The sequence below is a fragment of the Filicampus tigris genome, chromosome 6 (assembly GCF_054856515.1).
Source record: "Filicampus tigris isolate MCC_2025a chromosome 6, RoL_Ftig_1.0, whole genome shotgun sequence".
NCBI lineage: Eukaryota > Metazoa > Chordata > Actinopteri > Syngnathiformes > Syngnathidae > Filicampus > Filicampus tigris.
In genome coordinates, this window is record NC_141222.1 from 24,055,982 (window position 1) to 24,077,434 (window position 21,453).

The following is a 21,453-nucleotide window of genomic DNA, read 5'->3' on the forward strand; positions in this document are numbered from 1 at the left end:
GTTTGAAAAATATTACATCACAATAAGGGTATCATTATAAAAGTGTTTTAATACATTTATTAACACTTACACACTGAAGCCACCTGAATCTACTTTTATTCTCTTTTGCTAGCAGCAATTTATGATTTACTGTCACCCGTGTAATCGGCGTGTCAGAAAGGGCATGCTTGATGTGTTGATTAATGTAATGCAGCACGCAGAGGACAGATTTAGTCAATATTCATTCAAAAAAAAAATCGAATTCATTACACTTTTCCAGTGATGCGGTAAATGTCTCAGTCCACAGTGACTGTAGGAGCAGATCTTGATGAAAAGTGAGCCTGCATAAATTGTTGAAAAATAATAATTCTTTTTTATAAATTTTATAAAAAAGTAATTTATAAATTGTACTGCTTTATAAACTGTTTATAACATTGTCATAAGCTTATACATATGAATCTACAGCAGGAGTCACCAACCTGGTGCCAGCAGAGACCGTTTCCTCTAAAAATAGCTCACGGGTGAAGTTCAGTGATCGTTTGAAAATGTTAATATTTGCAGAGGTTTTTAGAAATAAAGTGTTGAACATCAACATGGTCAGTGTCTTCAATTCAAGGCAATGAGTGTGTATCAAACTGATTGCCTTCACATTAACAAGTCCCTATGAAGTGGCTTTCACTTTCAAAAATGTTGGTGACCCCTGACCCCTGAGTAGATTTTGTATGATTGGATCCCCAATTGTTCGACTCCACGGACAAGAAGACGTATTCTTACAAATGATCTGACTGATAAAAAAAGTAAATAAACATTCTGCTCCAAAATTATGATCACAAGATTCAAGCCTTTTCTGCTCATCCATTTGTATCCGGTGTGTGCGCATGTGTGTGTGTGTGTGTGTGTGAGACAAAGGGCCTGGGTGAGGAGGGTGGTGTTGTGCTAATACTTGAGTCATGCGCTCCCCAGCTATTTAAGACAAAGTAGCGAGATGAACTAATTCTTTGGGGGCTACAGTTGGTCATATCAAGAGGAACACGATGCACACTCAAAGGTAAGGGGGGGAAAAGCAGGATAAAATATCATCATAACACAGTAATCTCTAAATTTGGCATTACATTATTTAGTTCTCTATTCCTTTCATTATTTTCCCGAATGTTTTCTCTCATTATGTACAGTGTAGCCAATTGCGATAGATGCTTACTCATTTCTTATCAAAGATCCACTGAATAAAAAAAAAAAAATCATAATTTCCAACCTTTATAAGTGCTTCTGATCTTGTGAGAGTTGGAAGCTAATTGCCCCTTGAATTATGTATAATGGCTCAAACTGCCTGCAGTAGGAAGTTTCAGAATAGCGACAACAATCTCTTGCCACGGAATTTAGCAGCGTTGAACTGAAATGAAGGCTGAGTGGCTTTAAGTGCCTTCATTGCAGCGTATATCCCTCTGAAATTTATAACAACATAGTGGTAATCTTTAAACAGATGAATGGCCCTTAAAAATGCTATCCAAGGCTTTATTCTGTTTCTTTCCAGCATTACAGCTGTATACAAAAAAACACAGGACAACTGGTGTGTGGAATTTCAAAAAAGAACCCATACATTGTTTGTGCAAATGCTATAGAAAGGATCAGTTACTTTAAAAAAAAAAAAGACAGTCTTGTGATCTTACACCATCGTCCATTTATCACATTATGGATTCAGGCTTGCTGTTATTGTTGACAATTTTGGCCCTTCGCTCATACCTGCTGGCGGCAGAAACGACTTCCCTGGATATACGGAATATTTTTTTTCCCCACTTTTGTTAACAGTTCAACCTTGGTAGAGATCTGCAATCTACTTAATGCCTTTCCGGTTTAAACATTGTTTCCCATCACAACGGCATAATGAGTCTTTTCTCTCACCCGTCAAAGCATTTGGACAGCCAGTCTCCTGGTGGCGATCTTGAGCGTCACGATGATCGCGGCCCAATTCCCTCGGGAGTGCGTCACCCCAGAGGGGCTTCGCACAGGCCAGTGCTGCCCCTCCCTGTCAGGCCAAGCGGGGGATGAGTGTGGCTCCAGCACGGGACGGGGTCAGTGTGTGTCCATTGCGGCAGACAACCGGCGCCATGGACCCCAGTACCCCTATGCGGGGCGCGATGATCGAGAGAGGTGGCCTCTGCGATTCTTCAACCGCTCTTGTCAGTGTAACGGGAATTTCAGCGGCTACAACTGTGGACGATGTCGACATGGACTGACTGGACCAAACTGTGACCAGAGGATCTCTGTGGGTAAGAGAAAGAAGAACATTTTAGATGTATACGTAATGCATTTCCTCCTAAAGTTAAGGCAAAGTGCCCCAATTCATCACTGGGTGTGTCATCCACATGAATAAATCAGTGCCACTTTTTTTATTTCTAAAAAACAACCATCAAATCCGGTGAATACCGATGTAGAATAACCCCACTCCAACCAAATCATCCTTCATTAAAAAGCGTTTTTTTTCTCTCCGTACTTGTGTATAATACGGTCGGCCGATTTGCTGGTATTCTTTATTATCAGAGTACAATAAAATACAATACAATTGTATTTATATAGAGCATTTCATAACAGCTAGAGCTGTAACAAAGCACTTTACAAACAATACAATAAATAAAAAACAATAAAAGGCTGTGATACACGTATTAATAAATATATAGAATAAAGTGTAATTCACGGGATTTTACAGTAGATGGCGTCTTTAGGTGGTTGTCACTGGCGAAAAACACCACATTTTGATGAAAGTTAGCTTTATGTGTACCTTAAAATATTTGTGCTGCTGATTTGAAAAAAAAAAAAAATGTTGACACTTTTGAGACAAAGCAGCAATTATTTTCACTGCGAACCACATAACCAAAATGTCACATCTTGTGGAAGAGCAAGCAATCATTCTGCCCGTCACTATACATGGCTGGTATAGACAGTTGACCAAAGACATGCTATTTGTGGTAAATAATTCATTTGAATGTGAAACTGGATAATTTCCCATCGCGCACTTGATGAGATCGTGTCTTTCATCAGAAAACAAGCAAGCGAATGTAAACAGTAAACGTGGCAAGGGAATAGCCGTATCGAATAATAAATAATAATCGTTCCTCTTCTTTCATGTTACTCTCCACTGTCCTCCATTACCATTTCTACAGTGAGGAGAAATTTAATGCAAATGAGCGCAACTGAGAAGCGAGCCTTTATCAACGCTCTGGACCAAGCAAAGACGACGATCCACCCCGACCTTGTCATCTGCACAAGACGGTATTTTTGCTTATGCACCTCATTATATTTTCATAACACATGAATGAAGTCATCATTCTTCATCGTGGGGAAAACAACAGATTGTTCTGAAAAGATTTATCTATACAAAGCCGCAGGTAAAATAATTTTGTGAGCAACAGTACATAAATATTTGAAGCTGTTCTCGAGTGCGCTAAGTGCAAACCTTTTGACCTCCTTGTCAAAAGTGACTTTCTGCTATACCCAGAAAGGCTTTTAACACTTGATGTCTCATTGGCAGCTACAGTGGGGATTAAAAAAAAAATGTATTTATAGACTCCACTGAGCGACGACCAAAACCATAATAAAGCCCCAAACAATATATCCAAGGAAGTTGTTGGAGAGGAAAACTGACTTGCCATTCCTACTGCTTTTCTCATTTTTAGCTACCAGGAGATATTCGGGCCGGATGGCAACACGCCTCAGTTTGAGAACATCACTATTTACAACTACTTTGTGTGGAGTCATTACTACTCTGTCAGTAAGACCTTCCTGGGCCCAGGCCAGGCCAGCTTCGGAGGAGTCGACTTTTCCCACGAGGGCCCCGGTTTTGTCACCTGGCATCGCTTTCATCTACTGCAACTGGAAAGAGATATGCAAGTGGGTAGACTGCAGACGGAATACATGAGAAGAGAAAGTCAAAATATGTGAGAGAGGATGGTAATAATACCGCAACATTAGAATGATCGATCTAATGGGATCAAATGAGATATAATACACGAGTCGCATCAAAAATTTTACATTTACAAACACAAGTACCGACACATGGTCATAGATAACCAAAATGTATTTGCCACAGGGGATTCCCCAATTGTTGATCTAAAAAAAGCACATGTGCAAATTGAAATCGCAATTACAAATATACAGTGACAATCAAAATTGAACATTACCATCTTTATTACGTTTTTACACAGCTCTTGTTTTGGTCTCATAAGATTGGGAAAGGGCATGTAATAATGCAGCCGCTGAGCATATAGTACGAAAGACCGAGAAAGAGATTTGATTCCATCGTTGAAATTACCTACTAACCTGGATTAGGGCCTAATATCAGACTATTATAGGCTTCTGTCTACATTTTGCATACATTACCCAGGACATGCTGGGTGATTCGTCCTTTGCACTGCCCTATTGGAACTTTGCCATCGGAGGCAGCGATTGCGACATCTGCACGGACGACCTCTTGGGAGCCAGGAGCTCCTTCGACATGAACTCCATCAGCCCCAACTCGGTGTTCTCCCAGTGGAGGGTGGTCTGCGAGAGCGTGGAAGACTACGACACGTTTGGCACCATCTGCAACAGTAAGAAACAGTCTCTCGCTCGCTAGCTTGCGATATCTCAGCATGTAAGGGAGTTGTGTTGGTGCAAGCAAAATGAGGGCATCCGCCTCATAAATAGAGCATGTATGACACAAGCTGCTATAAATATTACCCCCTAGCTGCTGTGCTGTGTTTGAAATTGCTCACAATTGCTACCGTCTGTCAGAAACTCAATTTGTTAAGTTAGTCTTTGCCGGGGTTTCCCAAAGTTTGCAGCTCAAATCCCAAGTTAGTTCTCTCCGGGACCCGAATTTAGGAAAATACATCATCCTCCAACTTTTTCCTTTGCTTATTCGGGTCGCAGGAGTTGCAGTCTAAGCAGGAATGCCCAAACTTTCCCATCCCTGGAAACCACAGAGGTGTACCCAGGCCAGCTATGAGACATACTGTAGTCCCTCTAGCGTGTCTTAATACTGCCCTAAGGTCTCGTCCCATTTGGGACACGCCCGGAACACCTCCCCAGCACAGCATCCGGGAAACATAGAACCAACTTTGCTGACTCCTGTCTCTCCAAGGAATCTCTTCTGAATGACCCGAGCTCCCCGCCCAATCTCTCAGGGTCGGATTTGTAGATTACCATAACCTGGATGAAGGACCACCTGCAAGAGGCACAGAAACTTTAAAGTTCACCATTTGAATCAATTCAGGCACACATCACACTTTGTTTGCAAGCAGTCATTCGGAATAGTTTGAGGCATTAGAGACTATAATACGGGCGATTGTGTGAGACACTGAAATAAACCAGATTTTGGTGATCAGATTTGCTTGGATTGGAGCTAGCCTCACACCGGCACCAGATTTAAAAGCCTCAAATCACCACCGGGCTCCCAGTTTTAAAATACAACTTTGAATTGTATTGTGGAATAATTCTTACCGTCAATCCACTTTCAACATAACCGTAATTGGTTCTTTCAGTTGGATGGCAAATGTGTACAGGAAAATTGGAGGGATTCGGAGGCGCGAGTGGCTGAGGCGTGAGTATTTATGTGTCAGGTTAATCCCTTTGGAGAATCACGACAGGCTCGGTATTTCCCGCATCGACAAGCAACTTCTCCTTAACTGGGTTACAGGGGGCTGTCTCGTTTCTGTGTGTGCTTGTCAGAGACGGGAATCTGGCAGACTTTGATCTGTGGGAATCATCTTCACACCGACAACTTTGTTATGTAGCCGACTGATTGCACCCCTGTGTGTGTGATGGAGGGGAAGAACAGAGGGGGGGGGGGGTTACAAGAAGGAGGTCATCCTTGCAAAGAGACTTCACACAGCTCCCACTCACTGTTGTTGGAATTTAGTGAACAATTACCATGCTGTCAAGTTAAAGACTGATCAAACTAGTCTACTCTCCCACATAGAATTAGAGAGTTGTTGAATAATACAACATAACTCATCACATCCCCTTCCTCTCCATTTCCATTGGGACAACTGACCTGGATCTGAACCGCAGTTTGAGTGCCTCCCTTGTAAAAATCCTTGAATACAATTATTGCTTGGAGCTAGACGGTAGTCATCTTTTTTCTTTTGCGCTGTGCTTGTTAGCACACCAGTGGAAACGCTAACTCTGACCTTGGGTTCTACACTTCGCAGACACCGAGACCAGCCCCATCAGGAGGAACCCGGCGGGCAATGTGGCACGGCCAATGGTGCAGAGGTTGCCCGAGCCCCAGGACGTGTTGGATTGTCTGCAGCTCAACACCTTTGACACGCCCCCTTACTACTCCACCTCCTCCGAGAGCTTCAGGAACTCCATCGAAGGTGTGCGGCGATGCGGCACGATCGCTTCTTGCCGAGCCTCCGAGTGGAGCACAGTGAACTTCATTTGCATTGCGACGTTCAGATACATAAAACATGCGCCACGAAAGTAATATTTAAAGGCAAGAGTCATGTACTTATTGAGCATAAAGGTCAGAAATAGAATGCCAGAGAAGACTTCAATTATATATATAAAAAAGGATAGAATTGTCTTCCAGTGGTTTCATACTTGACCTTAAAAATCTGTAAGAGTAGAAGGGGATCACATCATTATTGTTTCAAGGCTAAACATGATGCACTAAATTAATTAAAGACCACTTTCGGACCCAGTTTGAAATTCCCACAATCCATCACGGAAGGATACACATAGACACGCACAGTAATGCTGTGTTCACACTTGTTTGTTTTTCTGGTCCAGACTAAATTAAAGAATGATCAACGGTGCATTCTGTACTGTACACTGAAACAACGTTTTAGTTGAATTGACTTTTTTTTTATTTTTGTCAAGTGGTTGCTCAACGTAATATCATCTGTAAGTAGATGTATAGTCTACCTAAAAAAAAATGTTATTTTTGTGCAACCACTTGATGAAATAAAATTGAGTACATTCAACACAGCATTTTATTGAGTGTGCCATTGGTTCAGGTTGACTTAATGTTCACACTGGCATCAGTGCTTGATTTTGGAACAAGCAGAGGGGGAGTAGGAAAAAACCCTTTCCAAAAAGCCTGACACAGTAAAAGTGAAGAACCTTCTGGAAGTCACTTCATAGTTTTCTTCATTTGAAAGGCTTTTCTTCCCCCCCCCCCCCACCCCCTTTTTTTTTAAGGCTACAGTGCTCCCCAGGGGATGTATGATCCGGTGATCCGCAGTCTCCACAACCTGGCCCACCTTTTCCTCAACGGCACAGGCGGTCAGACTCACCTCTCCCCTAACGATCCCATCTTCGTCCTGCTGCACACTTTCACCGATGCCATCTTTGATGAATGGCTCAGTAGGCACCAACCAGGTAATATTCAATCCAGCGTTTCATACTAGAAAAGGGTTAGGAAAAGTATGGCCTGGGGGCAGATACAGACCACTTTGTATTTTTTATCCGGCCCACCGAGCATTTACATTGCCAAGCGTCAAATATTCGTTCCATTCATTTAGCCTTTTTCTCCATCTAAAATTACTTACCGGAAGATAACCGCTTATCCTGTACACGGTCGCGGGGAGGTGCTGGAGCCTATTCCGGCTGACAATGGGCGAAAAGCAGACTAAACCCTGAACTGCTCGCCAGCCAGTCGCAGGGGACACACAGACAACGTCACAGAGTGGAAACCGATCCCACGCTGCCCGCGCACAACTCAGGCGTGTGTACCACTACACCATCAGTGACCCTACCGGAAGATATAACATAATTTTTTTCTATTATATATATAATTCATTTTTTATCTTGATTAGATTCAAACTCTGTGATTCATTTGTGATTAATCAAGAGTTACCTATGGAAATCATCCGATTATTTTTTTTCTATTTCATTTGTGACCATAACTTAATGTATTACAGTTTTACCATACTACTTTGGCACGTATTCTTGCAAGTTTTCCTCCTTCTAAGTCGGACCAGTCAAAAAAAAATGTCAATTTTTTTTTTTTTTTTTTTTTTTTAGGAGAAATTTCTTTTACTAAAACCGAGACCATGAAAATTAGACAGCTATATCCAGCAGCTCGGTATTTAGTCTACATTTTGCACTTAAAAAGTGTGTGTGGCGGGGTGGTTTGCAATGGCCTAATAGAGACTTAAATTCCCCCCCAAAATCAAATAAAATATAAAAGAAAGTAATGAAAAAAGAGTCAATGGATTGAGTTCACTATTAATATTCACTGGAAGAAAAAAAAAAAATTAAAAAAAAAAAAAAATATATATATATATATATATATATATATATATATATATATATATATGTATATTTAAGTAGCCCTTGAGTCTGCCTGCCTGTCCTAGAAAGAACAATTGGATGAATTAATTCTTTTATTTTTTCCCAAAGGTGACATAGTCTATCCTGAGGAGAATGCGCCGATTGGACACAACCGTCAGTTCAACATGGTTCCTTTTTGGCCTCCTGTCACAAACGCAGAGATGTTTGTGCCCGCCCCTCAAAACTTGGGCTACTCCTACGAGGTCCAGTGGCCAGGTGGGATACACACAAACATGCAGGCACTTGACAATCCAGTGAACGCCCCACCTTGACCTTTTGTCTCACCACAGTTCGCGCCTACACACTGTCTGAGATCATCACCATCGCCATCGTTGCGGCGGTGCTGGTCGTAGCAGTGGTGGGCGGAGTCATCGCCTGCGCGGTGCGAGCTCGATCATACCGCTCGGCTGAGGCCTTGGAGCCGTTGCTGGGGGAAACCTTCCGGAGATACTCCGAGGATGACCGGAGGTTGGATAAATCACAATCTGTTGTCTAAATCAACGCCTTTACGAAGAGGCCCTCACATGTTTAAGCATTTTTTTTTTTAAGAAAGCCCCACAATGTCTTTTAATAAAGTGTCACTGAGTTATAAACCTAACTTAATTTCAATTGTCTGTGTCATTGTTTTACTATGCCCTGGAAGGTGGTGGATGGGGTGTTAACACAATATTAATCAGAATGCCGTGTTTAAACTAGTGGTGCTGCATAGAGCATTTTCTTGTAAAGAACATTTTTGGGTCGATTCCCCCTTTCCCCGTACTTTTTCCACTTCTGGGTGAACACTGTCATATTTGAAGGTGTACGGTATGTTACAAATGTATTGCCTTTAAATTAGTGTACTGTGAAGTAAAATAACTGCATGGTGCCTAAATGACACCTCACACTTAAGTAATGTGATGTACTGGGCTGTGAACACAGGCCTTAATTGAATAACACATATAGCTGCAGGCGCCAAATTGCTCGTCTGAGCCCTGAGGCAAATCAGAGCATTTAGATAGTATTTAGCTGTAACGGATGAGTCTTGTAGAAGCACAGCCAGTTTCATTTAGAAAAGAGCACATACACTGCCCTCTTGTGGTTGTGGCCATAGCGCATTAGTAATAGCATTATGTTTTGGAGTGTGCGTCACATATTTAAAGCAGCACTGTGCAAGAATTGGACCTTAATACAATTTTTTTCACAACTCTTTTGATGAAACATTGAATTACAAGTAGTTGAATGGGAATTTTGTCATGCCCTGGGGGGGTCTATATCGTTTTTACTGGCCCTAAGCAACTTTGAGGAGGATGGGAGCAACCCTGGCACACAAAAAAAAAATACAAATGTCCTGAATTGCTTTACGGCATACTCACTTCCTCCTTTCGCTATTGTATTGATTAAACAAAATTTGATTCATTACCTCATCGCTATTCATCTTTCACACAGCCACTGGAAATAGAAATGTAATTCAGTTTAAATTGCAGGCCAGCGAGAGCTCAGGATTTCACGACACAACGCGCTGGCACGCATGGGAAATGTGGTTGACTTTTGTCAAAACACTACCGCTTTTGTCCACATGGCGCCGCCATAATCAACAAGAACTGACATATGACACAGTGTTGCTTTAAATTAAGACGTTAAATTGGTGATAATTGACTTCGCCTCGTCCCCACACACGTGGCAGACGCGCCCGACTCCGGCCCTTGTGCAGAGGCAGCACGCCGGTTCTGTCCCGTTCGGACCTCCGACCCCGCACCGCGGCCGGTCGGGTCATCTGAGAACCCAACAAAGCTCGGTCCCGCTCCCAGCAGCCTTCTTCTATTTTTCCTTTTTTTTTTGGTTGTTCTTCCATCTGCAAATGAGTAAAGGTCCTTCCCCTCTTCGCTCATCATGTGAACTTCAGCAAATTTAATTTTCCTTTCCTCCCAGTTAATTTCGATATTTGTTTTCTTATTTTTTCTTCATTTATTTGGGCTTGCTATATGGTAGTGTTTTCTTGTATGTTAGAATAGTTAATAAACATTGTCCATATACAGAAGTCAAACGCGAATTGTGTGTGTCTGGGTCAAGGTATTAACCTCTATTTTATTCCAAGAGCTCACAATTGATTTTATTGTAGCACCTTCACATTTTATGACTGATTTAATGAGGTTTTTCGTCAAATTCCCCATCTATCCCTTGTAAATAGTTGCCTAATGATTGAGAAGAAACATTTGGATGGACATGACGGAACATAATCAAAAGTGCATGCGATACTTCATGCATACAGTATCCGTTCCCAATTTTGGCCTTGACAGTCATTCAAATGCAGCAAATTATACCACATTTAAATGCATAAAGCATGTTGGCATTCATTCACTTTAAAAGGCTCTTCATAGTCAATTGTTCATGTGGAGAGGGATGAAGCAGACTGTCATGGCTGTCTTTCAATAAAACTGCCGAGGCGAGCAGATGGTGTTGATGAATGCAGAGAGCCCCAGACAGGATCTCCCTCGGTGCTTCCTACTTCGTAAATGAGACATTTGTGTGCAAATGGATTGCATGTCAAGTTGTCACCAGCGACTCCGGTAATTAAATGCAAAGTTCGGTGCAATTAAAATAAGAATAATAAAATACTGCCCAGGTTCGCTTGGCCTTTTTGTATTTCTCTGACTTGTTCTTGTAAACATCTGTTTAAAGTTGAGGCTGCTGCAGTCAAAGTGACAAGAGTTGCCATCACACACTCTTTAATGTGGCACTAAAAAGGCCTTCTGATGAAAGCATGAAAAATTGAAATGAACTCCACTTACAGTATGATCTATAGTGTTTGTCCTAATACATATTTTCTCATTGAGTGGCATAAGAACACGTGTCCAAACTTTTGAATGGTACCTGTTATTTGCATCAAATTTGACCCTTTTTTTTTTTTCTTTTACCATGAAATGTTGACCTTTAAAAAACTATAAGTGTGTGGTAATAGCTCATTTGTAAGGACTTCACTCCACTTTCAACCAACTTTGTGGCAACCTAGTTTGGAGACTATATAACATTGAAAACAAATATTCGTTACGTATTTGACATTGAAACTTCAAAATACCCATGATGTAATGTTTCGACGCTATTCTTCTCGTATGAGGGCAAACAAAGAAACAAAAAACAAAAAAAAGCCATGAGCAATTGTTCACCACTGCCATTGAAAATCCTAAACAAAGGCTGTTTCCCTCCACACAAAGGCATGGAACAGATGATGTAATTTACTAACAAATGATCATTTATTAAGAACACTTACAGCATATTTTGTTGTTGTATAACTCCCAAAAGTGTGTGTCTAGAACATTCATGAAATGCAGTAAGTTACAGAAAATAAGAACATCAATACAGTCATTAGAAAACAATCACTCATCATGGGCATGGTTCCAAAATCATACACATAATGCAATCGAACTGAACAAAACGAAATTAGCAATAAAACACCATTCATACTCCAGCTGTGTTTCATCGGAGGTGTTAGTGTTACTGATTTTCCATTGTCATCATTAAATAATACATAACATATTTATTCTGATCACACCTTGATGCCATACAAAAGATTGGCAAAAGCACTTGGCATATTTCAGATGAAGGGAAATCACATTCGAGAGTTCAGCCATTATTGCGTTGGACATCAACCAAAACTAAGAGGGCTCTTAAATTGAAGATCGTTTGAGCGTTGTTTTCATAGTAAAATGCAATTTGCTTTTTCACCCCCCCCCCCCCCCAAATATTCATAACATAAAACAGGGTGTTTTTCGAATTATGATATAATTTTATATATCATTAGAACATTTACATTGTAGCTATGGAGTACATTCAAAAATATCCAGGCTGTGCTAGAAGCTAAAGAGGTAGTTCATTCAGAGTAATTCAAATGACCTCCCTTTTCAAGATTAGAACCGACAGTATCTGAGTGTGTGTGTGTGAGGCGGTTCTACATGTGGCCTTTGCTGGTCCAACTCATGAGAGAACAGTGAGAACCACAGTCCCTTTGGTCTTCTTGAGGAGGTCAACAGCTTCAGCGTGCGTCACCCCCTCCAGACAGTGTCCATTCACCGCAATGATTTGATCCCCTCGTTTCAGTCTCCCATCGTCGATGGCCGCCCCCTGTAGAGCACAATAATGGGGATGATGCCTCATAGTGGTCAAGCTACAAACTGCGTCCACAAGTATGACGAAATGCAGGGTTGCAACAATTTTCAGTCGACTGAAGTGACAAAATGGCCGCCCCCTGAGATGGCTAAAAAGGGGTGGATTTGGCTGCTTAACTCATATTCCGCAAACGCAATATTAATCGGAATGCCGTGTTTCAACTAGTGGGCCTGCTTGGAACTTATTCTTGAAAAAAATATTTTTGGGTTGATTTCAACTATAAGTAGCAAAACCTACCTGTTTTTAGCCATCTCATCACCAGCCGTAGGCCATCTTGCCACTTTCTGTCGACTGAAAATGACATCACAGTTGCTAAGGGCTCAAGTAACGACCAATCGTGACTCAGCTTCAGAAAACAGGTGAGCTGTGATTGGTTGTTACCTGAGCCCTGAGCAACTGTGGTGTCATTTTCAGCCGACAGCAAGTGAAAAAATGGATTTTACTACTTATCTCATATTCCACAAGCACAATATCAATCCACTAGTTTAGACTAGTGGGGCTGCATAGAACAAATTGTTGTAAAGACATTTTTAGGGTTGACTTCGACTTAATTAAAAAAAAAAAAACAAGCCAATTAAATAATTACCGACAAGAGTGCTATGACATACACATTTGTTAATTAATAATATATGCTGGTGTGTCTATCTATACCACTGACATATATCGACAGGCAGAGCAATCAATTGCTCTGTTAATCAGTGGCAGATGGTATAATAAACCTGTGTCTCCACTTGTGGCCAAACATACATCAGAATAAGTCATGGATTCCTGTGACTACATCAGCTTTGTGTTCAATTAAACAGGCACAGATTTTACACTGAGTAAGTACATTTGCAAGTAAATTGAGAAAACAAAATTGTCATTATTGAGGAACTCATACTTCCTGGGACACTTTTGTTCGGCTGTGAGTTTAAAACTGGTAACCAGGACACCTTGCATGTTTCATGTCCCATCAGTGCATATATATATATATATATATACATACACAGTGGCGGGCATTTTACCAAAAATTAGCGGCCCGTTTATCTCCATTTTGTCCCGCCAGACCAAATAGCCTATACGCTGGTACGACTATCATTTTAAACAGGCTTCCGTTAGCGTTTCCGACTACCAACTTCAACAAACTAAACTTTTTTTTTTTTTTTTTTTTTGGATGGAATCGACAAACTACCACTAGCAACCCATCCCCCCGAGAGATCGACCTTGTTAAAGATAGTTTTGATGTAGATGGGCAGGTCTCCATGTGGGCTTCCAAAACCTCCCACGATGCTGAAGCCCAGGCCTGAAGTGCCTCGATCCAGACTGACAGTCTTGTACATCCGAGTGCTGTGAGCACACAATGTAAAACACAATTTTCTCTAAACCACTGATATATAATTGCTCTACTCACTACAACTGCTTACTCAAAAATAGGGTACTAATTACCCTACAAAGGCGTGAAGTACACTACAGGCTAAAACTTCATACCAGAGGTTGTTGTGAAAGCACGGCAGGCTACTAGGCTGGCCTGATGGTCGCTCATGTACACCCCTGGGCTCATGGGGGCAGCGTCCAGCTGCCACCTACAGTACATACACAAAAACGTTTACACATTTATTAGGGAGATTTCAAGTTATGAATTAAAGTAAAGGTAAACTTGTTTTGTTCATTAAGCTATAGTTACGTATAAACTGTTTATTATGTTACATTAACACTCGACACCTTTTTCTGTTCATGATTGTTTTTCATGTAGCTGAATAACCTTCATTGTGTTAGTATATCTTATGCCTATTCAGCCTGTTCTTTTATTAATCTTATGACTTGCCTCCCAAGATAAAATGCCTGTTTTTGATCTAGTATTTTGGAAAATAAAGTACCCGCGACTTATACTCCAATGCGACTTATTTATGTTTTTTTTCTACCTGATTATTTTTGGGGCTGGTGCGACTTATGCGATTTATAGTCTGGAGAATACGGTCTTTCGACTGTTTGCATCACTTTGATTTGTAAATGATTATATGTCCTTGTGACCTACATAAGTCGCAATTTTCAGCAATTATTCCCGCTGCTCGAGAACAGTAATAATTCAAGACCACATGCAATCAAGGGAACATGATTCATCTAGTTAGCCGCGACTGGGAAAGGTCTACAGTACACACTGTCAAATGCAAGCCTTATGGAGCTATTCGATTCTATTTTCAGTAAATATAGGTTATCATGTTGGTTACATTGTGGCACAGTAAACTGTGACGTTACCTGCAGGGTGACAGCGCCGATGGCATTCTTAAGCAAGGCTCCAGCCTGGATGTGAGTCATACCCTCCATGGATACGTCATTTATACTGAGGATCCTGTCTCCTAGCTGACGGGAAGACAGTATACAAAAAAAAAAAAAAAAAAAAATGTACCCTCCCGTTTTTATAAGAACATTTCAATGACTTGAAACTTCTAACTTCTTCAAACACTTCAAACAATTTGTCATCTGTGAACACGTCCAGTGTCGCTTGAAATATTGGTCAATAATTTGATAAATATGCATGAGTAGCACGTCTTGTGAGGAATAAAGTTGGCAGATGAGTCCTCATGATTTGATGGAAATGACAGATGTCTTTCCCTGCTGTATACAGTAGTTTAAACACACACTCAGGCGCACGCGCACACACACCTTTAATTGCTGTGTTTTGGCAGCTGATCCAATGGTATCCATGGTTGCAATAAAAAGAGGTACGTTGCCATGGGGACTGCCCACTCCGCCTGCTAAAGTGATGCCTAGGGAGTCACGTGGACCCTGTGATGATGCCACACGCACACGCACACGCACGCACGCACACACGCACGTTATGCGGATGTTGGGCTCATTTCATTGAGCTGATTATTGACTCCACTACACTCATATACTTTCTAAAGTGTCTAAAGTTTCTCTTGTACACTATGAAGCACTTGCAAATATTCAAAGAGTATTCAAAGAGTCACTAACCTTTTTAATAACTACTTTTCTGTAGTCAGGGTAGTCTTCAAATGCTGCTGGGGCAGAAAGTGAGCGACGTTATCATTGTGCTCTTTCTTCATTACCTAACCTTCTCAAAATCATTTTTAGTCGACAGGTATCATTGTCATTTATCATGGCAAATAGGATATCCGAGTACTCACCGTGGCTCCCTGTTCTGTGTTCTGTCGCCCTCTGTTGGCCGGCAGAAGCATTGGAGCCGCTTGGCGGTGTCAGGGTGGAACCGTCTGAGTCTTCACTCTGGATAAAACACAACTTAAAGTACTCCTACATTCACAAAGTGACATTGTTAAAATATTGCATGAGGATAATGTGTAAACTGCAGGCATATTTCAAATTACAAAGTTAATTCTGAATAATTCCATGATTTAATAACACAAAATAGGTTTTTTTCAATAAGATTCAGAAAGTTGGGCATGCAAACAGTTTACCTGGTTCCGGTCTGGGTACTGCAGTCGGGCTTTAAAACGAGCCACCTCCAGGTGAAACACGCCATTGCATTTCTGTTACATGAAAGTGAGGAACCCACAAAAAGTGTCGTTTTGAAACCGAGGTAAACACGTGCGCAAGTTGAAATCTGCCTTACCTGCAGAAGTCTCTCCGCAAGGTCTTGTGACTCTGCACGGATGTCCTCCCCGTTGATTGACAGAATCTGGTCACCTAGCGACAACCTGCCATCCAAATCCGTTACGCCTCCTTTGATGATGTCTGACACAAAGATGCCGGTGTCATTACTGTTGGAAGAAAACAGAGGTCAAAGCTGCGCAAAGAGATCACACGATGCGACCTGAAAGCTGTTTTGCATAACGTCACATTTACGGTACTTGAAGAACCATAAAAAATGTGCATTCGTCTAAATTAATTTATCCAGAGGATGCAGTGTGATTATGAACTGCCTCTCCCTCTGTTATGGTTATTAGAGGATGCTGCACCTGTGTGATTTCATTATGTCCTGATACATTTTGTGGGCATGCATGGCATGCTAGCAGGCACAATATTAGGTACATCAGCAAAATCCAGATCAATATCTACTTTTATTAAGACAAAAATGCTCAGGATTCACGTAGGAGAGGTATTCGTCGGACTTCGACATTGCTGTTTGTAAAATAACTTCAAAAACATAAAAATCGGTGCGAGACAATATTTACATTTGCACAATCCAGATCAATATCTACCTTTATAAAGACAAAAATGCTCAGGGTTCGTGTAGGAGAGGTATTCGTCTGGCATTGACATTGTTGTTTATAAAATAATTTAAAAAAAAACAAACATAAAAATGGTTGCAAGAGAATCTTTAAATTGGTCATAAAATGCAATCTGACCTTCAAGTCACAACAATAGACCAACATTGCTTTTTAAAAACAACATGCAAACGTTAAAGTAAAAAAAAAAAATGTGAACCTTTGGATTTAATTTTTGGTTAGTCGACCTTTGGCAGCAATAACCTCAAACAATCATTTTGCTTCAATTGCAGAACATAGCTGCCAGTGGTCAGGAGGAAGTTTGGATCATTCGCGTTCACATCTGTTTCAGTTGAGCAGTATTCTTCAGATGTCCGGTAGGAATCCTTTTGTTGAGGTCAGGCAACATTATCTCAATCTGGTTGGGATCAGAACTCTGACTGGACCATTTCAGAAGGTGTATTTTCTTCTGTTGAAGCCATTCCGTTCTTTATTTACTTGTGTACATTAGGCCGCTGTCCTGTTGCATCACCCTTCTTCTGTTCCACTTCAACTGGCATATATGTAGTCTAATGTCTCTATAAACCTGGGAATTCATCTTTTCAGCATGACAGAAATTCGTCCAGGCCCTGAGTTAGCAAAGCAGTCTCAAACTGTGATGCCCTATCCACCATACTTCATTGGGTGGTGATTTGTTGTGCTTTTTTTTTTGTGTGACTTTAGTTAAGGCGGACTGAGGTTGTCTATCGTTCTCACTTAGATGGAGATCAGATCGCATTTTATGATCAATACAGTATATGCAAAAATACAAGAGTTTGCATACTTTTTCTTCAAAGTATAAAAATAAAAGCTCTCACCAGAATTTATGACAGAGCTATTAACAAAATCCGTCTTCTGTTTACAGCATACTCATAAAAAAGAGACTTCATTCTGATTTAGTCTCGGACCTGAAATTGGACCTCACAGCATATGTAAATTGTAGGTGAATAGTGGAAATGTAAAGACTGGCGAATAGAGTACACTTCATTTATTTTTGTTTTATGTTACCTTAAATATGGAAATGAATGAATCTATAAACAGAAATGACGCAGGTCGCAAGTTACCACAGACAGGCCAAATTTTAAAATAATAATCATTAAAATAGATATCGAATATAATACAGAAAGGAAGTACGTTGACAGCACAGTAGTACAAAGCGAGGCCGCACACTGACAGACATGGATCAGTTCCGCATGATGACACATTCATCAATACTGTTCTCAGGTCAGAGCCATCATTCATCACATCACATGCGACATAATCGGGTAACTCATATATGAAAAAGATACCCTCATCCATCAACTGAAAGCATCAACAGGAAAACTTCCTCCACCTGCCTTCATGGATCAATAAACTCACTGTCAAAGGCAAAAAAACTATTTCAGACAAGAAATCAAGTCCAAATATCATAAACAACAGCCATTTCAAACTAGAAATGTGTAGCCGTAAATTACCCCAGCACATCTCATTAGGTATCCTGCCATTGTTTATGAAAACGGTTTACTTTGTTTTGAATGGCATTGAATATTATGAAAAAAGTCATGGTCCATCGTAGACATAAACCATGTTTAACCCATTAAGGCTTAAAGCGCCTGGCTCAAAATCTCCCTAAAACCTAAGGGCAACTCTAGAATCACCCTCCTGAGGGTCTCCCAGAAATTCAACACCTACAAACTGATTGATATCTCAGCTCATGTAGCAGATAGCAACATAATTCCAAAACAATTTGAGATCTTGGATATCTGGCTCTCACAGAGGCCTGAGTTTATTATTATTTACCGTTTCAATCAAAGAGAAGCACTATTTTTAATTTAAAAAAAAACAACATTGAGTGGTAATTAGAAGAGCTGGGCAACTTTTACTATATTTTCACTATAATTTCATTGGCTAAGAGACCGAGAATTGGATTTAAAAAAAAAAAGAAAAAGACGTACAGTATATGCTCTCCCGGCTTTAAAGGTAGAAAGACGCAACAGCGCTTCCGGCTCTAGTGGTAGAAACGCGGTTATGCGCTCCCGGCCTTAATGGGTTAAAGTTTATTGAGGCAGTTGTGATACTGATCGGCATACTGTACCTTTTCCCCACAGTGGTGAAGCCCAGGCCTTTGACAGGATGAGGCCTCAGAACAAGACTGAAGACATCCCACAGGTCCTCCTCTCTGTAGGCCACCTGGTGCCTGAAGACACATAGCTGAACGCGTTGGGTGGTGAGTCTCAGCACACTAATGGCCTCATCGTGAGTGGCCTGCCTCAGGTCGATACCGTTGACCTGAAGCAAAGAAAGACGGACGTTACAGAGGGACGGCGGCACTGCGAATTAAAAAAAAAAAAAAAAAAACTTGCACTCACTTCCTGAACTATCAAAGTGCAGTGGTGCCTTGAGATACTTTGACATTTAAATTTAATTCATCCTCTGACCACATTTGTAACTGTAGTTAAAACACTTGACTTTGAAATAATCTTTTCCCATTAAAATTCATTTCCAGCCTTTGCCAAAAAGCATTTTAATGATTAAAAAAAGCGTTCAATATTGTTAGACTGCATACGGTAAAGGCATAATTAAATAGGATTAAAGAGAATTAAAAAGTGACTGGCCATTGTGCTGCTCTTTCTGGTGTCCCCGTCTTCACCACCGTGGGGCAGTATCAGACCGACAAACGAATATACCGTTCATTGTGAAATTTCAAATCCTCTCAGCTCATCAGTATGGCACTAATATTATTCATTCTTTGCAGAGGATCAAAAAAACATGACTGTGTGTCTAAACGCATATTTGCATTCAATCATTGCTTAAAGTGTTACAGCACCTTAACATAGATAATATTTGGTGTTGCAATTAAGATAGCAGACAGCAGATGGCAAAGCTATGTCAGTTTGACAATATTTTGACATTTTGAAATAAACAGCTCAAAGACAAGAATTTTACCACTATCTGCCAAACACCTGCTTGTTGTGAAGTGAGATGAGGTGAGTTCACCGCCACCATACAGCGCACATATGTCAAGTTTGTACTTGCAAGTCAAAGCAAAAAAAATTGGACATTTCTCCAAAAACTGTCAAGTCATTCAAGTCACTCTTATCTCAAGGCATCACTGTACAGTTTTGGGACACCAGGCTATTACGGGTATATGTATAGTAGGTGAAAGGTAATATAATATGGATCTGTCGTCCCATTTTCTGGGAAAACATTTTAGATGTGTTTTCCATTTAATAGAGGACATTGGTTTCATAGGTGCATAACAGTGGTTATACATATAGTATAATACAAACAATAACAATAATATAAAAGGTCTAAATACGGACAATAGACAAAATTCAGTGTACTTTCTGAGACTTGCCGCAAACGATGTCAGGCATCTACAGTCTAGTGAGACCAACTGTACTATTTATGTACATTATTCTGGAAGTCTGCAAACAAACTGCACAAGCAGAGGCACATTTCAATTAAGTCAATTTGATTTTTTTTTTTTTTTTTTTCGGAGCACAGTTTTGTTAGCTTGACTGACTTTCAAGAATCTCAAGTAATTGTTGATTGTACCTCAAATATCTGGTCCCCAGCCTGCAGCCTTCCATCTCTCTGCGCTGCTCCTCCGTCATTCACCTCATGGATTATTACTGACCCCTAGTGGATAAAATCAGAAAATACATTTACTACTTTACTGCAATTGAATGTGAAGACATCACGTGTCTCTTATTTAGGAGGGGGAAAGAACACTCTGAAAGAGGTGAGAACTTAATTATTAATTATCACTCTCACTAGTAGTGTGTCACATCCTCCGACAATGCTGATACCCAGGCCCAAGTTTCCTTTAAAAATCTCTATGGTGTTTTCTTTGCCAGCCACGACGGGACAGTTAAGAGGGTCAGACGCTGAAGTGGTTGCACGCCAATCACAATGCTCCTTAGGAGTGCTCTGCGTCGCACTGAGGGCCATGGAGGTGGAGCAGTCCGGCAGGGGCCACGCTACTTGATGAGGCTTTGACAAGGAGGAGGCAGCCTCAGGGCAGCTGACAGACCCTTTGACAGCGAGCTGGTGTTGGAGTATGAGAAGAAGAGTAAGTTGTCAATAATTAAATACACTTGATGAAATCCTCCAATGAGGGAAGCTATGTACCTTCTCTACATTCAAGTGGGTCCCAGGCTCGTCATTCGGGGCTTTGACGCTGTCCCCAACCTTTCCCGTGTTGTGCTGCGAGCAGAGTTAAACCATTGAAGACAAGTAACATATATGGGAATTTATGTCACACAGGAGCGAGATTAAAATTCAAACACCCTCTGGCCAAATATCTGAATAGCTGTAGCCTGGGGCCCAATATGGAAGCTTATTAGTGTATGATGACATCATGAGCGTGGCATGGAAACCACAAACTCAAGGTTGATCTAGTGGAAATAGGACTTGGAACAGCAAGGAGAGAACTCGGAAGAGCCTTTACAGGCGCATACATTATGCGCTGACGTGGTCCTCATTATTGTATTGTATTGGGACACCCTACAGCAAGATAAATTATGGATATGGCAATAAAAGATTCTTCCAACAAGACTGTTGTGTCTGTGGGAATATTTGTTCATTTGCGAGGTCCAAGGTCACTGATGTGGGAGCAGAGAGCGGGCCCTGCTCACTATGTCTGATATTTTCATCCTCAGATTCTTCATACTGGAATATAAAAGGGCATTTCTCAAACTCTAATTAAAATGTTCATTCATGGATGAAGAGGTGTTTGAGTACTGTACAGTTTGTCTATGTAATAAATGGCAATTACAGCTTCATTTCAGCAAAAAAAAAAAAAAGTTGATGGAACAATGCGCAACCGGTT

The 21,453-nt window shown here is 40.8% G+C and overlaps 2 protein-coding genes across 14 annotated transcripts in view; one reads left to right on the forward strand and one right to left on the reverse strand.

Moving 5' to 3' along the window:
- The first annotated feature begins 883 nt into the window (after nucleotides 1–883).
- tyrp1b (tyrosinase-related protein 1b) lies at nucleotides 884–8,901 on the forward strand. Its single transcript, XM_086033886.1, has 9 exons — nucleotides 884–1,027; nucleotides 1,888–2,246; nucleotides 3,138–3,246; nucleotides 3,651–3,864; nucleotides 4,358–4,562; nucleotides 6,165–6,332; nucleotides 7,159–7,338; nucleotides 8,362–8,508; nucleotides 8,583–8,901. Exons 1-9 carry the CDS (start codon nucleotides 1,014–1,016, stop codon nucleotides 8,786–8,788), a joined length of 1,602 nt encoding a protein of 533 aa, XP_085890012.1. The 5' UTR covers nucleotides 884–1,013; the 3' UTR covers nucleotides 8,789–8,901.
- Nucleotides 8,902–11,500: 2,599 nt separating this feature from the next.
- The window catches only part of LOC147146359 (multiple PDZ domain protein-like), a 52,060-nt gene continuing 42,107 nt past the window's right edge, over nucleotides 11,501–21,453 (reverse strand). For 8 of the 13 annotated variants that reach the window (XM_086033665.1, XM_086033660.1, XM_086033662.1 and 5 more), the window contains 13 exons: nucleotides 20,754–20,828; nucleotides 20,397–20,669; nucleotides 20,178–20,261; nucleotides 18,715–18,908; nucleotides 16,007–16,154; nucleotides 15,852–15,923; nucleotides 15,564–15,687; nucleotides 15,391–15,437; nucleotides 15,079–15,201; nucleotides 14,671–14,775; nucleotides 13,903–13,997; nucleotides 13,638–13,761; nucleotides 11,501–12,390 (listed from right to left, as the gene is read on the reverse strand). In XM_086033665.1, the coding sequence (XP_085889791.1) occupies nucleotides 12,244–12,390; nucleotides 13,638–13,761; nucleotides 13,903–13,997; nucleotides 14,671–14,775; nucleotides 15,079–15,201; nucleotides 15,391–15,437; nucleotides 15,564–15,687; nucleotides 15,852–15,923; nucleotides 16,007–16,154; nucleotides 18,715–18,908; nucleotides 20,178–20,261; nucleotides 20,397–20,669; nucleotides 20,754–20,828 (1,611 nt within the window). In that variant the 3' untranslated portion in view covers nucleotides 11,501–12,243. The remainder of the gene's footprint in view (nucleotides 12,391–13,637; nucleotides 13,762–13,902; nucleotides 13,998–14,670; nucleotides 14,776–15,078; nucleotides 15,202–15,390; nucleotides 15,438–15,563; nucleotides 15,688–15,851; nucleotides 15,924–16,006; nucleotides 16,155–18,714; nucleotides 18,909–20,177; nucleotides 20,262–20,396; nucleotides 20,670–20,753; nucleotides 20,829–21,453) is intronic. The other 5 variants (XM_086033656.1, XM_086033667.1, XM_086033666.1 and 2 more) reach the window with 3 other exon arrangements.

Excerpts from the sequence above, each read along its gene's own strand:
- tyrp1b (XM_086033886.1), top strand. Across the intron at positions 3,247-3,650 it reads CTTGTCATCTGCACAAGACG|CTACCAGGAGATATTCGGGC; the intron begins GTATTTTTGCTT and ends TCTCATTTTTAG. Across the intron at positions 4,563-6,164 it reads GTTTGGCACCATCTGCAACA|ACACCGAGACCAGCCCCATC; the intron begins GTAAGAAACAGT and ends TACACTTCGCAG.